Below are 17,939 nucleotides of genomic sequence, written 5' to 3'. Positions count from 1 at the left end.
AACTAAAAGACTCTAGGCCAAATGGCTTATTAAGAAGTTTTCAGTTCCAGGATGTTATGATCAATTGTTCTGCCTTGATATTTATAAAGAAGGATGGAGTTGCACATGGCAAGTGCTCTCAAAAATATCTTTTTGCAAACAGAATTATTAACGAAAGAACGCCCCCCCCCAATAGTCTAAGATTATAACAATTATGCCCTAGATTGATTCTTTGAGATGGAGAAAGGCAAAGGGTTGGGTAAACAGTGTTTGAACAATGAATTCTTCCTCTCTTAACCTAGGCTTTGGAAGCATTTTTTGTACTCTGTTACTCATTAAGGAACTTACTGGATAAATTCTTCCCTGATGTCTTGGTTGGAATAACTGACATATGTTGATTGGCTGATTATTGATTCAGTAATAATTCTACTTATTGAATGAGAAAGATTTTGTAACTATTTGGGGAGGATAACCAGGAAACAAAAAGATTATGGTCTTGTATTTGAAATGTATATTGACTGTAGGGAGGTGTATACACATTTACTAAGTATCTGTTCTGTGTCAAGCATTGTGCTAAGTGCTTCCACATCAAGGTAGGCATAAGAAATTGAGAGGAAAGACTACCTACTCAAAAAAATCTTGACCTCTGGTTGAAAGAATGGGTACTTATAAGCCAGTGCTACAAATGCTACAATTAACAAGCAAGTACCAAGTATAGGAGAGCAGGCTCCTTTTATTCTAGTCTCTAACTCAAGGATGGTGATGGTCCCTCATGTTATGCACCACTGGCTGATTACTTGAGTTACAATCTTATCCTGTAAGCTAGCTAATGGGAATGTGCAATTTACAAAGTCCATTATCCTAATTATTCAAGCAAGTTTTAACCAATCAAAACAAGGACTGTTTCAACCCAATCTATTTGCATATCCTTTAGCCTTTTATGGGGAGAGCCCATCAGTTCCTGTCTGGTCAGAGGGACTGATGTGGTTTTGAGGAAATAGGACTTAGGCTGGGAAAATAAAACTTAGCTTGTTTTGATCAAAACTTAGGTGACACGGTCTGACTTATTCCTGCTTCAGCTCCATTTTGCATCTTTGTAAGGGGAGTCCACCGTTTTATAGATTCCTGCTCTTCACAGAAATGAAATGGGAATTTTTTGGGAGTAGTGCGGAAACTGCTGAAGACAAAAAGGTGAAGGACAGCAGATAACATAGGAAAAGTTTAGAAATTTAAAAATGCATTTATATATATGCATATATATAATTGTGCAATATTGACATATTTTACCTTTTAATACCATAAATATACATAATTTCTTTTCTAAAGTCAAAATAAGAAAAAAGTTAATTTAAAAAAAGAATTGAAAGCCAGCAGAGGACTCACAAAGGCTAGAAATGTAGAGGTATCTTAACATTGATCTACAGATAGTTTATGACCAAAACTAACCCAAATTTTATAATAAGGTATTATAAAAACCTTATAAAAGAAAAATTAAAAAATGCAGACCTCTTCTCTGGTACAAAGGAAAGGCCAAAAAAATTTACATGGATTTTACAGATCTCGGTGGTGCCAGGCCTCTCACCTCAGTGATGTGGAAGGTTTATCTGTATTATCTCAATTTATCTTTACATTCCTTGCTGTAGAAGCGAATAGAAGAATAAAAAAAAAGTCATTTGGGTTGAATTTTTTAACTTAGCTGTGTATCCAATTGATGCGTGACTTGTTTACATAATAGCAACTGGATATAACTGTTATTAATGACCTCCATTCCCCTAACCTCTTCCATATTTTAAAGTTGTTACAAATACCTTTTCCTCCTGGATAGACATCAAGAAATTATGATTTACTATTGACTGGACAGTTGAATTTCTTTATAATAATTGGGCATGACAACACTATAGAAATAAGGAATCATGGTTGTCAATAAACACAACACAGTATCTTTGATCATAGATATGGAGATTATGCTTGAGGAGTGAAATAGAGACATTAACAAATGGAAGACAATAGTGACTGCAGATTTGAGTTATTTAAACTAGTTAAAATGTTTAGAATGATATTTTAAAACTAGTTGCTAGATTCACAAAGAATGAATGTCAGAACAATTTAGCACAAAGGAAATGACTAGTCATTTGCCCAGGGAGAATAATTTTTGACAAGTGATTAATAGTGACATAACTTACTTAAATGTTTCTCCATGTTTTTAAAGTGAAAATCTTTTTGAAGAATAGTAAACTTTTTACATCTTTGTGAAATGACTTTAATATTGCATTGGTTTATTATTTTTTAAATAGTGAATTCATTCTCTGTCATACTAGGTATAGGAACATTTTCAGTAGTCCTTGTATTCATCAAGGAAATTAATGGATAAGATATTTCATCCAACTTAAATATTGATTCACATTAATGCCAGGGTTATTGATCAGTAATATTAAAGGTTAAAGAGTAGTTGACAAATAAATTATCTATATTTGAATTTTGAAAAACAAATTAATCAGTCTACAGAGAAAATAAAATGATGAAATTGCTTCTGAATATTTACTGACAATCTAGGAGAGGTTTAGAAAAATAGTAGAAATATTTGAGTATAGCATTTGGCCAGAGAGAGGGGGAGAATTTAGTTATATGTTTTTCAATTACATGCAAATTTTTTCACATTAAAATTTTTTTTTTGAATTACATATTCTCTCCTTCCTTCCTACCCCTCCACCCATTGAGAAGGCAGGCAATGTGATATCATTTATACATGTGTAATCACATAAAACGTATTTCCATAATTAGTCTTGTTACCAAAGAAAATGCAAAGACAACAAGAAAAGTAAAGTAGAAAAAATATGCTTCATTCTGTACTTAAAATTCATCAGCTCTGGAGGTGAATTGCATTTTCCAGCATAGGTCCTTTGGACCATTGTCTTGATTATAATAGCTAAGTCTCTCAGAGCTGATCATCCTTCCAATATTACTGTTATTGTGTACAGTGTTCTGGTTCTGCTCACTTCACTTTAAGTCTTTCTTCCAGTTTTTTCTGAAACTATCATGCTCCTCATTTCTTTTAGCACAATACTATTCCATCACTTGTTCAGCCATTTCCTAATTGATGGGCATCCCCTCAATTTCCAATTCTTTGCCACCACAAAAAGAGCTGATATAGATTCTTTTTCTTTTTGTTTTGATCTCTTTGGGACATGGGTTTTGTAGTGGTATTACTGGGTCAAAAGATATGCACAGTTTGATAGCCCATTTGTAATAGCTCCAAATTCCTCTCCATAATGGTTGAATCAGTTCACAATTCCACCAATAGCTAAAGCTAGCATTTCTTCTACAATATTAAATAATAGCAGTGATAATGGCTAGCTTTTCTTCACCCCGAATCTTATTTGGAAGGCTTCAAGTTGATTCTCATTACAGATAATGCTTGTTCTTGGTTTCAATACTACTTATCATTTTAAGAAGGGCTCATTGATACCTGTGCATTCTAGTGTTTGTAATAGGAATGGGTACTATATTTTGTCAAAAATATTGTTCTGCAACTATTGAGATTATCATAGGATTTTGATTGGTTTTGTAATTGATATGGCAAATTATTCTGATATATTCAATCAGACCTGCCTTTCTGGGTTCAATGATAACACATGGGTCTCCTATAAACTCTTTTTGATCAGTTGCCCAAGTCCCCTTGCCATCTCTGGCTTGAGAACTTCTGAAGCTGCAGCTGCTTCTGTCATTGCTCCTTGGTCCCACCACTAATGATTTATCTATGTGGGCTCCATGCCAGTCTCCACTCTTGTGACACAGACTTCTTCTAATATCCTAAGTTGCCTTGGGCTGGAAGAATGTTTCATCCTGACTTTTTATTGACTGTCACTTTCGAATTCAATTTGGGGTATTATTTTAAAGTGATTTGGAGGGGAATGCTGGAAGAACTCAGCTACTTCTCCTACTCTGCTATCTTTCCATCCTTTCTCAAAGTCCAAAATCAACATATTTTGTAGGCATAAATTAACATTCTTGATTATACCTGTCTCCAGTGAAATAAGCGTGGAGACAAAAACAATTATTTTGTCATTTTTAAAATTAAAATTTTTAAATAAAAATTTTTGCTTTTTCCTTAATTAAAAAAAGAGAAACCGCACACAAAATCTATGCATAGTTAAACAAAACAAATCCCAATATCAGTCCCATTAAAAAAATATATATGTATATATAATTTTGAACCTTGAGTCTGTTACTTCTCTGTCAGGAGATGAGGTTCATGCTTAATAGTTAATTTTCTGGAATTGTAGTAAGCTGTTACATTGATTGGAATTCTTAAATCTTTCAAAGCTATAATGTTGAGTTCATCATATTAATTATTCTGGTTTTGCTCACTTCTCTCTGTCACTTCATACATGTTTTTCCAAGTTTCTCTGAATCCATTCCTCAAAGCACAATAGTAGCCTATTATATACTACAATTCCTCCAGTCATTTCTCAGTTTTGGGACAGCCCCCTTTCTAATTCTTTGGAACAGTTTATTTTTAAAGGAACCCATCTGCTTGGCTAACTGTCACAAAGAAAATATCCTGTTTCCCTTTGTGTTGGTTAGTCCACATCTGATATATTTTGTTAATTTTGGAAGCTAAATTTTAAGGAAGAAGATAATCAGGTTTGTGAAGGATCTTGAGATCATTGATTAGGAATAATTTAAAGAAATTGAGAATGTTACGACTGGAGAAGGAAAGACTTAAGTGGGGAAATGATAGCTGTCTTCTGGTATCTGAAGGACTTTTATGTGGAAGAATGTTTGGGACTGTTCTGTTTAGCCTCAGAAGGCAGAATTAGAGCAGTTGTAATAACTGACATTTTTAGAACTTTTTGTAATTATTCTCAAGTGTAAGTCTCACAACAACCCTGGTGGCAGGTGCTGTAGAGACCATTATCTTCATTATACATATGAAGAAACTGAGGTGTAGAAAGGTTAAGTGACTTGTCAGTGGCTGCACAGCAAATATCAGAGGTAGGATTTAGACCTGTTTTCTTGATTCTAAGTTGAAAAATGAAGCCTTTATTCCTTGTTGTCTTTTACTGATTAGAGTAAGGAGGCAGATTCGGCTTCATAGAAGGAAGAACTTCCTGATGGGTAAAACTTAAAAAATGGAATGGGAGTAATAAGTAATATATTACTTCTTCCTCATTAGATGTCATTAAGGAAAGGCAAAATGATGACTTATTGAGTAGAGGAGATTTTGAATTAATCATGAGTTTGACTAACTGCTCTGTAAGATTCCTTCCAACTCAGAAATTTTATGATGCTTGGTTTTTGTGTCATTCCAGGAAGTGTTGCTTGTGAAAGACTAAATTTCTGGGTATGCCATCAGAGCTCTGGCCAAACAAGGCCCTCGGTTGTTGGCTGCTGCAAATAGCATTCTTAGAGACCCTTCTCCATGGAGTGTTTCAAAATAACAAAGTGAGTATGCTGGACATTCATTGATGGCCACTAGATTAGAGAATTTCATTTGAATATTGTAAAATATCTTCCCATCTTATTAGCAGTTCCCTCTCTGGAATGTTTTAGACAATAGCAATATGGCACTTACAATATTTCAGGAAAAAAGAAAAGACTTATTTTGAAACAAAGATGGTCATTAGTGGTAACAACTCTTTAGGCAAGATAATCTCGGATAATCTTATCCAAGATATTACCATTGCCGATACTCTAAATTTAAATCTTCTTCATAGTGGGGAGTGAGGTAGCTTAGTGAATTGAGAGTCAGGCCTAGAGAAGGGAGGCCCAGGGTTCAAATGTGTCCTCAAGACACTTCCTAGCTATGTCACTTTCCCTTTATTGCCTAGCCCTTACTGCTTTTCTGCCTTGTAAACAATACACAGTATTGATTTTAAGACAGAAGATAAGAGTTTTTTAAAAAATCAGTTGTAATAACTAAAATATTTGGCATAGAGAAGACTTGGGGGTTGGGAACAAGAGAATATATAACTGTTTTCAAACATTTGAAGAGTTCTGATATGTGGAAGAGGAATTAGACTTGTTTTATTTCTGTTTGGCCCTAGGGAGTAGAACTAAGAATAATGCTCGGAAATCATACATAAGCAAATTTAGATTTGATGTAAAGAAAAACTTCTTAAAAATTATTCTAGGTTCAAATCTGACCTCAGATACTTCCTAGCTATGTGTCCCTGGGAAAGTCAATTAACCCCAGTTGCCTAGCCCTTACTGCTCTTCTGCCTTGGAACCAATACCCGGTATTGATTGATTCTAATGTGGAAGGTAAAGATTTTAAAAACAACTTTTTTTGTGGTAGGAAGTTTAATACAAAATTAGTAACATCATCAGCTAGATATAGGTAGTGGCAGAGCAGGTACTACTCTGAGCCCAGAATTGGGAGACCCAAGTTCAAACCTAGGGTTAGAAACTTACAAGCTGTGTAAACTTGGGGAAGTCACTTAGTTTCTTTCTGCCTCAGTTTCCTCATCTGTTAAATGAATTGGAAAAGGAAATGGCAAACCACTCCAGTATCTTTGCCAAGAAAACCCTACATAGGGTCACAAAAAGTTGGACACAATGGAACAACAACAATAAAACTATACATATATGCATACATATACATATTATCATTCTTCCATTTTCTTTATAGGTTGGGTGTGTGCCTTTTTTTCTTTTAATGAGCAGATAATGTAGAAATTCCTGTGTGGCTTTGTTCGCCCGAGCACATCTCCAGCCAGCCATCTGTTACATGCTTAGTGAACAGGCTCTCTATTTTAATATCAGCCCAAGACAAAACTAAATAAGATTCTGTAAGAATAATGCCATGTATCACAGAGCCAGAAATCGATGACTTTGGGATTGTCTCTTGTTTAGGACTCCCTCCTTTCCATTAATGCACATGACTAGGGTCACTGATTTAGGGCTCCAATGGCCATCCTTCTAGTCCAGCCCATCCTTTCACAAACCAGAAAACCAGGGTCCAGACGGGTTTATGGCTCATCCAGGGTCACAGAGGTGTTAGAGGAAGGATTTGAAGCCAGGACCACTGACTCCAGAGTGGCTACTCTTTATATATATACATATATATTACTCTTTCCTATATTGCTCTGTTCCCCTCCCACCCCCCGCCCAATTGATCAGTGAAAGTTTTTTAAAAAAATATTTTATCAATGACATGCAATAGCAATTTTCCACTTAAACGTTCTGGAGTTATAAGATACAAATCATCTCCCTCTCTCCCTTCTGTGCCCCCTTCTGGGAGATGATAAGCAATTTGACCTGGGCTATACTTGTATCATCATGCAAAACATATTTCCATATTGTGCATTATTGTAAGACAATACTCCTAGAAAACCCAAATAAACGAAGTGAAAAAGCATCTGCTTGGATCTGCATTCTGACTCCAGCAGTTCTTTCCCTGGAGGTGGATAGCACCCTTTGTCCTGAGACCTTCAGAACCCTCCTGGGTCGCTGCATGGCTGGGAGTAGCTGAGTCTTTTACAGTTGATCATCATGGAAAGCTTTTAATTCCATACTGACTGCCCACTGCCATCCAGCAGGCTTCTGGCAGACCTTCCCTATTATCATTTGGTGTATGCTCAGAAATGCAAATGAATTGTTGTATTTGCCTAAGCAATACACAATTAAAAGAGTAAATCTGTTGCCAAAATCAATCTGAATATTCTAAAGACAGATATAAATTGCTCTGCAAACCTCCCTCCCCTCCCCCTCAACTTTGTACTCCTCTGTTATTTTATTTTAAGCCCTTACCTTCTGTCTTAGAATCTATACTAATTATTGGTTCCAAAGCAGAAGAGCCATAAGGGCTAGGCAATGGGGGTAAAGTGACTTGCCCAGGGTCACACAGCTAAGAAGTGTCTGAGGTCAGATTTGAACCTACGGGCAATGGTTCCCAAACTTTTTTTGGCATACTTCCCCCTTTCCAGAAAAAATACTACTTAGCCCCCTGGAAATTAAATTTAAAAAATTTTTAATAGCAATTAATAGGAAAGATAAATGCACCTGTGGCCATCACTGCCTCCCTGGATCACTGCAGCCTCCCTGAATCACCAGGGGGTGGTGGCACCCATTTTGGGAATCACTGACCTAGGGCCTCCCATCTCCAGGCCTAGATTGAATGGACTGAGCCACCCAGCTGCCCCCAATCCCCTCTATTATTAAAGATAATTGGGTGTTGACCGTCTGTCTGAACTTGTGCATATAGCCATATATCCAAAGTCAGTAATGAGAATGGAGGACCATCAGGGAGCATTTTTATTTCATTCATTTTTATTTTACAGATACAGTATAAGGCTACCTAACTAGGAGAAAATTTTAGGATTTAAAGCTAGAAGGAACCATAGATATCTTCTAGTTTAGCTCTCTCTTTTTGCAGAAAATGAAACTAAGAATCAGGAAGGTTCAATAATTTTATTAGCATCCCACAGGTAGTAAATAGCTGTTCTCAGACTTACATCTAAGCCCTCCGAGTCCAACATAGATTTGAATTCTTTAGACTACAACATGCTGCCTTATCTTCTGAGTGTGGCTAAGCTGTGACTATGCAGGAGAGGATGAAAAAACTATACCTGTAATTTCATTAGGGGCCCTGTTTATTATAAATTTATTACTCCCTGCATATTTAGATTAGGAGGATGAAAATCCTTCTGTCAGTTCAAATCAGCACTTTTTCATTTAGAATTAGGGCGGTCAGGTGGCACAGTGGTTGGAGCAGGCCTGGAGTCAGGAAAACCTAAGTTCAAATCTGAACTCACACTTACTGTCTGCATGACTCTCAGCAAGTCACTTAACTCTGTTGCCCCAGATTCCTCTTGTGTAAAATGAGCTAGAGAAGAAAATGGCAAAGCTTCCCAATATCTTTGCCAAGAAAACCCTAAATGGGATTGAGAAGAGTCAGACGTGACTGAAAACAATTAAAAAACAACAAAAAATAGTCATGGAAAGTTGCCTGGGACAATGAGACGTTAAGTAACTTGCTCAGGTTTGGCCCTAACCAGTATGTGTCAGAGGCAGCACTTGAATCTAGGTCTTCCAGATTTTGAGGCCACCTCTGTAGCCACCTCTCCACACTGTCTATATTTCTACATATGTGTGAATTTATGTATATATGTGTATGTATTTTGGTTTTTTCCCCCTTTTAAAAAATGGTATTGTGAGTAGTAACTTCTTTGCCAGCTCTGGTTCTCAGGACTTTGACTCTCTTTGTTTATAATGTTGTTGTTGGTGGTGGTTTTGTTCAGTTTTTTAAGTCCTGAACCATTTAGGATTTCCTTAGCAAAGATATTAGAATAGTTTGCCATTTCATTCTCCAGTTCATTTTACAGATGAGGAAGCTGATTTAAGTGACTTGCCCAAGGCCACACAACTATAGATCAGATTTGAACTCATGAAGATGAATCTTCCTGATTCCAAGGCCAATGCTCTATTTGCTGTGCCCCTAGCATTCCTTGAATAGAGATGTTTTATTTTTCCATTCTTGACTATATTAATGAATAGCCAATTATGCATTTAAGAATGTTACATCTAGTGTCAGAAAAAAGGGAAAGAAGATTTTTAACCGAATGCCTAATCACTTTGTATTGATATAGAAAGAATAATCTGCTCTGTACAATTCTCTGGCCCCAAATAATATTTTGTTTTTGGTCCTCACTTCCATTCCACCCCAGAACTCTTTGAATTACTCTAAGCATTTACCTGAAGGGGCCCTTTCTTCTGTGGGCTGTGAAGCTCTGCAAAGAGACTATTTGTACTTTTGTTGTTGAGTCCTTTCAGTGTGTCCCACTCTTAGTGACCTCATTTGAGGTTTTCCTGGCAAAGAAACTGAAGTGGTTTTACATTTTCTTCTCTGGCATTTGGATTACAATGAATCAAACAATAAACATTTAAGTGCCTACTATGTGTATCTCTGGGTTTTGAGTTACTGACATCAGACCAAGTAAATTAAGTCACAAACCCAAATCCTATGTCTTTGATTCAAATCCCTTGACATTTTTAAAATGAAGCCAGAGTTTATTTTAACTTTCTGGGACAGTTTCTTCTCTCATCTCTCTCCTCTTTTCTCATTGCTGTACTGCATACTTTATAGCATTTAACTATTTCATCCACCAGCATGTCATTACAGTTTGGAAGGCATCTGAGGTTCCTCAAAAATAGAGCTTTCCTTTTTCTATTTTTGATTTTTTAAAAATTACATGTAGAAACAATTTTTTAAGATTGTTTTCTGACATTTTTTGATTCAGAGATTCTCTCCCTCTATCTCCTCAACCCCACTCCAAGGTGGTAGGTAAATGGTCTGTTTTAGCTTATACCAGTGTTTGTATACAATATATATTTTCATACTCCTCATGCCATGACAGAAGACACATATCACATATACAATAAAAAAAACTCATGAAGGAAATAAAATGAAAGATGGCATGCTTTGAGTTTCTAATGGTTCTTTCTTTGACTGTGGATAGCACTTTTTATCCTGAGTTCTTTGGGATTATCCTGGCACACTGTTTTATTGATAAAAGTTTAGTCCTTCACAGTTGATCATTGTACCATATTTCTGTTACTGGATACACTAGTCTACTGGTTCTGCTCACTTCACTTTTCAGCTCATATAAGTCTGATTTTTCTGAACTTATCCTCTTCATCATTTGTTCTTTTTTTTTTAAACCCTTTCCTTCTGTCTTAGAATCAATACTGTATATTGGTTCTATGGCAGAAAAAGAGCATGGCCTAGGCAATGAGAATTAAATGACTTGCCCAGGGTCACACAGTTAGGAAGTATATGAGACCAGATTTGAACTCAGGACCTCCTGCATCCAGGTCTGGCTCTCAATCCACTGAGCCACTTTGCCACTCTCCTGTTCACCATTTCTCATGGTGCAGAAGAGAGATTTTCAGATGTAGAATCTGCTGTCCTGGGGCCACAGTTGTGTTAGATGCCGAAGAGGTTTAGTATTTGGAGAAAATTGCTCCTATATATGAGCCTAGACAACATCTAAAAAGGCACCTACTTTATGTGTAAAATCGAAAAAAAAATCTTCTTTGTTCACTGTTAGAATCTTTCTTTCCTTTACAGACTCTTCATGTTGCCTTTTTCCATATGAGTCTAGGCAACAAAGTCACATGCAGAAGCTGAGGATGAATGTGCCTATCCTGCTTGATTTGAATGGTACGATCCTCGCAGGGATCCCCTAAACATCCCTAAGAGAAACCCTGCTGGTGGAAGAGGCCGTAGAAGACAGCCCCAAAGATGACCAGCCAGCCTCTAGAGGATACTGCCGAGTCCCCTGTCTCGGACGAACTTGAGTGCAAGATTTGCTATAACCGCTACAACCTGAGGCAGAGAAAGCCCAAAGTGCTGGAGTGCTGTCATCGCGTCTGTGCCAAATGCCTTTACAAGATCATCGACTTTGGAGACTCCCCACAGGGCGTCATCGTGTGTCCTTTCTGTAGGTTTGAGACCTGCCTCCCTGACGATGAGGTTAACAGCCTCCCCGATGACAACAACATCCTGGTGAACTTGACTTGTGCAGGGAAGGGGAAGAAATGCCTGCCGGACAATCCCACAGAGCTATTGCTGACCCCCAAAAGGCTGGCCTCCCTGGTCAGTCCTTCCCACACTTCGTCCAACTGCCTGGTGATCACCATCATGGAGGTACAAAGAGAGAGCCCGCAGTCTCTGAGCTCAACGCCTGTCGTGGAGTTTTACAGACCCACCAGCTTTGACTCTGTGGCTACCGTGTCCCACAACTGGACGGTGTGGAACTGTACCTCTCTGCTCTTCCAGACATCCATTCGAGTGTTAGTTTGGTTGCTAGGGTTGCTCTATTTCAGTTCCTTGCCCTTGGGGATCTACTTGCTGGTCTCTAAGAAAGTCACCCTCGGGGTTGTCTTTGTCAGCCTTGTCCCTTCGAGCCTTGTTATTCTCATGGTGTACGGTTTTTGCCAATGTGTATGCCACGAATTTCTAGACTGTATGTCATCTCCTTCCTAACAGATGCTGCACAATGAGAAATTTAATAGGCTTCCCCTCATTTGTAGTTTAATTCATTTAGGTTGTTGTTGTTTTTTTTTTTTTTGGCATTCTTATTTATGATCTGTGTCCAACATTATCAGACACATTAATTACCTTTTAATGGTATATTTTCTCATCAATCTGTACCGTTTGCTTTATTTATTATCATTTTTTAACACTGATGGTAAAATTGGATAATTTAACTTGGGGGTTAGGCTTTAGGAAAGAGCAGAGTTGCTCAAGTAAAGCCTTTTTGAAACTCAAAGGGAACAGGATCTACCCAGACAAAGAACAGAACCTTTCAGGCAATGCTATTACATAGACATACTGCTGGGAGTATGGTACACCTATGTTGTTAAATCCTCTTTGCAAAATCATCACTGTTATGTTTAGAGAAGGAAGGCATAAGTTACTCCAAGTCAAACACTTCTGAAATCCATTTCTGTCGCTACTTTCTCTCAGTTCGTCCCCCTTGTATTTCTTTTTTTCCCCCTTAATATCATCCTCTATTATTTACCGTACAATTCAAGACATCTGCTCACTCTTCCTGATTCTGAAGCCTTCAGACTCATTTCACTGAGCTACTCTCTTCCACTTAAGAGTTCTCTTGGAAAACAATGACAAATTTGAATCCCAGGAGAATCTGACTATTTGTTCTTAAGACACTATTTTTTTGGTTCACTTTCTGCTTCTCCAAAGCTCTCTATGAACCTCCATCCTTCTGTAAGAAGTACTAGAAACCTTTTGGTTTTTTGCCTCAGTATATTTAATCTTTGACCCCATTGCTCCTTCAACCTTCACTCCATGTCATGAGAAAATAGGTTTTCTTTTTCCATTGATTCCTGTAAGGTGAGGAGAAAGGTTGATTTACTGAACAAAATTTGTATTTCCTTGCCTTCCATCCCCCATGTCCTACTACTCTCATGTCAAAGGATGGTGACTTATTTAATTTTCAGTTTTTGGAGATGAAGGAGAATAGTATGCTCCAACTTCTTGTAAAAAGTTGAGAACATACAGATTCCGTTTTCCTGTACTGAGTAGCAATAAAGTAGAAATGCTTTAAGGTTTACATACACATCTGCTGTGTATCATCTGTGGATAGGCACAGGGGAAGAATACATAGAACTGGAAGTTAACCAATGGTCATAAAACTGGAGGCAGGAGTCTATGACTGGATTGGTTGCTAGCCCTGATGTTCTGAAGTCAGTGCAACCTAATTTAAGTGGAATTGAGTTTCTAACACAAATTATTTCAATTAAAGACATGGGTTAATGTGACCTGAGTTAAGGGACCATTTTTTTTTGAGTAGGGGAAATTAAATAGACACTTCCAAGATATTTAGCAGATTTTAGGTTTTGAAGTGCTCTACAGAAACCAGATATACCCAGTGGAAAAAAGAAACCTCTTTAACCCCACCATCCACCACCATGATAATTAGCATGACCATGTTTGCATTATTTTGAAAGAGTATTACTAAGATACTACTTATACTAGTTTGTGATGAAATATTTGTTGTGAGGTGGTAGCTACAGTGGGCCCTATTCAAATTTCTTTAGTCAGCTAAAACAAACAGATATTTCCAGAATAGCTGTATCATTTTATTTATATAACTGTTAACTTTCAGAATATTTATGCCAAGGTCAATTTGGCCAGAAAACAACAACAACAACAACAACAACAACATGTGGAATCTGGCCTAGTGAATTTATCATGAGGTATATATAGATAAATAAATTTATGAATTATAAAATCTAGTTTAGATAGAGTTCAATGTGAGTGCAACTCCCAGAAAACTGTTCCTGAAGTAAATGTCATGTTTAGAAGATGTTATGTTGGGGTTTGCACAGTTATAAAGGTTTTTTTAAAAATGTTTATTTGGTCTGAAGTATAACATCAAATAGATAGGTGGAGTAATACATTGATAAGATTCTAGAAAGTTCTGCAAATGTGATCTATCTGTTTAGATTCTTTGTGTAAATAATGTGTCTGCAGTGCTCAATTTATGTATCCTCATGCAAAATGGTGGTTTGTTTTTTTAAAAGTTGCCAGTGAGTTAACTTTGGTTCAGAAATAAATCTTACCAATACCTTTAAGAACTATTAAATGGATAACAATAATAGCTTCTCCATGTTGTTAAATTTAAAAGAAAGGACAATACTTCAATATTATGATCACTGTAATACAGTTTTGTTTTGTCATTAAATCATTATTATTCCCAAACTGAATGTTTGTTTTCTGTGATTCAAAGATGAAATTCTATGTTTATTTCGAAGCTGTATAAAGTATTGGATTGATTCAAGCAAGTGTATTTTCAGAACGTAAAGTGCTCCTCTAAGATAAAAATTTGTTGGATATGATTTGTTAGAAGTTTCTATTTCTCTTTCGTGGAAGGAAAATAACCAAAGAAAAAGAGAGCAGAAGAAATGATTCCTTTGTTGCTTAATTTGCCTGACTTTGCTGAGATGCTAAAGAACATAAAATGCATTTCAGCTGGGGCTACAGGTCAGTAGGTAAAATCCTCCATTTAGCAAAGTAAGACCACACATGGAGAAAATAGAGACAACTAGGGAGTATGTAATTAGTGTACTCTTTAAGTAAATTAGGCTAGGAACATATGCTAATCAATAGCTAATGATTACAAATGGTGACAATAATATCATATTTCTTGGCATAATAGTAGTAAAGTCAGTTAATTGCTTCACTTTTAATTTTTTTAAAAGTTATGGAGAGATAAATTACAGTAAACCCTTAATCATCAATGGAAATTCTTACTCAAGTTAACCACCATTTCATCTAACAAGTAGGGCTAGCTTGTTAGAGAGAAAAGGCTTGAATTTCAGGCATTTTTCAACAAGGTTTGAGAAGAATTCTAAGAAGAAAAAGAATCTCTGTCTCTCTGTCTCTCTGTCTCTCTGTCTCTCTGTCTCTCTGTCTCTCTCTCTCTCTCTCTCTCTCTCTCTCTCTCTCTCTCTGTCTCCCTCTCCCTCTCCCTCTCTCTCTCCATCTGTCTCCATTTCTGTCTCTCTGTCTACCTGTCTCTCCATTTGTCTCTGTCTCTTTGTCTGTCTGTCTGTCACACACACACACACACACACACACACACACACACACACACACACACTTTCAGAGCTAAAAGACCACTAAAGAGGGAGTGCATAGGCTCACTGTTTGGAGGTGATGTTGAAATACCAAGAGCTGAAAATAAGAGATAACTCTTATTTTGCTTTGGTTTTCTTTCCATAAGAGTGATTTTCAAGCAAATAAGAAAAGGAAAAAACATGATTAAGAATCAGTGGATTGGGGGCAGCTGGGTAGCTTAGTATATTGAGTGCCAGGCCTAGAGAAAGAAGGTTCTGGGTTCAAATGTGTCCCAGACACTTCCTAGCTGTATGAACCTGGGAATTCACTTAACCCCAATTGCCTAGCCCAGCAATGGGCAAACTTTTGAGCCTGGTGTGTCAAAATTCACCAAAAAACCGAGCATTAACTTGGGTGGTGTATCACTTTGAGAAAAAAACCATCATTTTGCGATATTTATAGTTTAAATAACAAAAATGTATAATTGTAATACATAACTATATTTAATAAACCAAAATAGGTAAATTAATATAGGTAGAATTGTCATCTATAGTGCACTGAGTGTCTACACTACACTACAGCAAATGCTTCATCCTAGGCTTGAGGCCCCCATACTTCTCTGTATGTGGCCGAGTGTCATCGAAAATGAGTACGTGTGTCAGTGCTTTGCCTTCAACAGCCTAGCCCTTACTGCTCTTCTGCCTTAGAATTAATGATTCTAAGAGGGAAGGGAAGGGTTTAAAAATGAGAATCAATGCATCCTCAAGATTGTCAAGGGACTTTCAAGAGAGTTCCTAACGCAAGTAGAATTGTATAATTTCCCTGAGGGTAAATTCTAGTCTTTAGTGCTTAGAGAAATTCCTAGTACATATTTGTGCTTAGAAAATACTACTGAGGGGGCAGCTGGGTAGCTCAGTGGAGTGAGAGTCAGGCCTAGAGACAGGAGGTCCTGGGTTCAAACCCGGCCTTAGCCACTTCCCAGCTGTGTGACCCTGGGCAAGTCACTTGACCCCCATTGCCCACCCTTACCACTCTTCCACCTGTGAGACTATACACCGAAGTACAAGGGTTTAAAAAAAAAAAGAAAATACTACTGAGTTAAAATAATACTCTTAAGTGCTTCATCTTCATCATCTATCCTAAATGTATTAAAACAAGGTGTTAAAGGAATCCAAAGTTGTGATCAGTGAAGCATGACTGATCGTCTTTGAAGAATCATGGCAAACCAGTGCCTGAAGGTGGTAGACAAGCAAACCTCCATATCAAAACAAGGCAATGGATTCCTCAAACTACAGACCGATGACTTTGGTGTTGATACCATGCAGAATTCTAGAATGGTTTGTAAGTAACTAGAGAAAGAACAACATCATTCACAGATAGTCTAAATTAATCTCATTTGCTTCTCCTTGGATTTCAGCAAGACACTGGACAAAGTTTTATGCAATAATCTGCATCCAAGGAGTAGGGAATTCTCTAAGAGAGTCCTATCAAGAACAGAGCTTTGATAAGGCGCTCTAGGCTAGATCTGAGAAGTAAGCTTCTAATTCTCCTTTTAATAATAAGAGTGATAACTATAATAATAATGACTAGTATTTATATGCCACTTTGAGATTTGCCAAGAGCATTAACAAATGTCTCATGATAACTCTGTGAAGTAGCTTCTATTATTATTCCAATTTTTACAGATGAGGAAATGAGGCAGAAAGTGGTTAAATGACTTGCCTAGGACCACACCACTAGTAAATATCTGATGTTATATTTGAACTCAGGTCTTCTTGACTCCAGGTCCAACACTAATCGCTGTCATCAACTTGAGAAAGTTTAAATCCTTTTTCCCATAATCCATAGAATTTATCATGAAACAGTGGTTTATTTTTTATAGAACTTATTAGTTTAAAATATGTTTATAAACTATAATATTAAAAGAATCCCTGCTATACCTTCCACATATTGCACTCAAAGTGGTAGCCTAACTTACTTAGTTTTCTTCCTGTTTACATTAACTTCATTATCAGTGATCAAGACCAGGTTGTGGATGACATATTTATTATATTTGCAGAGAAAACAAAGCTGTGAGAAGCGTCAGACCTACAATTTCCTTTCCTCTGGTCATAGGAGAGATGCACCTACCCCTCACTAGAGCTAATTCCTCTAACTGTGTGTTTCTTCTGATTTCTTTAGGTGAATGAATGAAAATAAATATCATGTGCCTAGCCCTGTGCTAAGTGCTAGGGATACAAATACAAATGCATTATGGTCCTTATCCTTATAGAGCTTATATTCCAACCAGGGAGATTTTACTTATAGGGAAAAGAGTTATAGTTTGGGAAATCACCAAAAATAGTGAAAAGAACAGTATGGCACTTTATTGGTACATTCTTTGCAGAGGGATTGAGTTGATTACAATTTTCAGAGCAAGAGGTAGAAAATGACTAATAGGGGAAAAGGTTTTATATGACTGCAAATGTAAAATCTTTATCAGATTGCTTAATGTCTCAGAGAGGAAGGAGGGGGTTGGAAACAGCCAAACAGGGAGGGTAGGAAGGAGAGAGAATTTGAAATTCAAAAATGATTTTTAAAGGATATTAAAATTTGTTTTTAAATATAATGGGGGGAATAAAATATTTTTTTAAAAGAAGAAAAGAAAAAGAGAGAGTGGGGTGAAAATGAGGTTGCACTGTCCCTGGGAGTATAGAACCTAGAGGCATATCTTCCTCCAGCAGTCATCTCCTCTTCCAGAAATGGAATTTCTTTCTGATCACCCCCCTTCTCCTCCCACAACCCTCCTGATTCTGCCATTAGTTCATCTCCTTCATTTCATTCACTGTTAAATTTATTGAAAATTTTCTTTTCTTGATGCCTCCATTTTCTT

The 17,939-nt window shown here is 37.0% G+C and overlaps 1 protein-coding gene across 1 annotated transcript; it reads left to right on the top strand.

Moving 5' to 3' along the window:
- Positions 1–11,224: 11,224 nt before the first annotated feature.
- Positions 11,225–11,968, top strand: RNF182 (ring finger protein 182). Its single transcript, XM_044658137.1, has one exon. It carries the CDS (start codon positions 11,225–11,227, stop codon positions 11,966–11,968), a length of 744 nt encoding a protein of 247 aa, XP_044514072.1.
- The last annotated feature ends 5,971 nt before the right edge of the window (positions 11,969–17,939 follow it).

This window comes from Gracilinanus agilis, chromosome 1, assembly GCF_016433145.1.
Source record: "Gracilinanus agilis isolate LMUSP501 chromosome 1, AgileGrace, whole genome shotgun sequence".
Lineage (NCBI taxonomy): Eukaryota > Metazoa > Chordata > Mammalia > Didelphimorphia > Didelphidae > Gracilinanus > Gracilinanus agilis.
The sequence above is the reverse complement of the archived record's forward strand: the minus strand, read 5'-3'. Positions and strand labels throughout refer to the sequence as shown.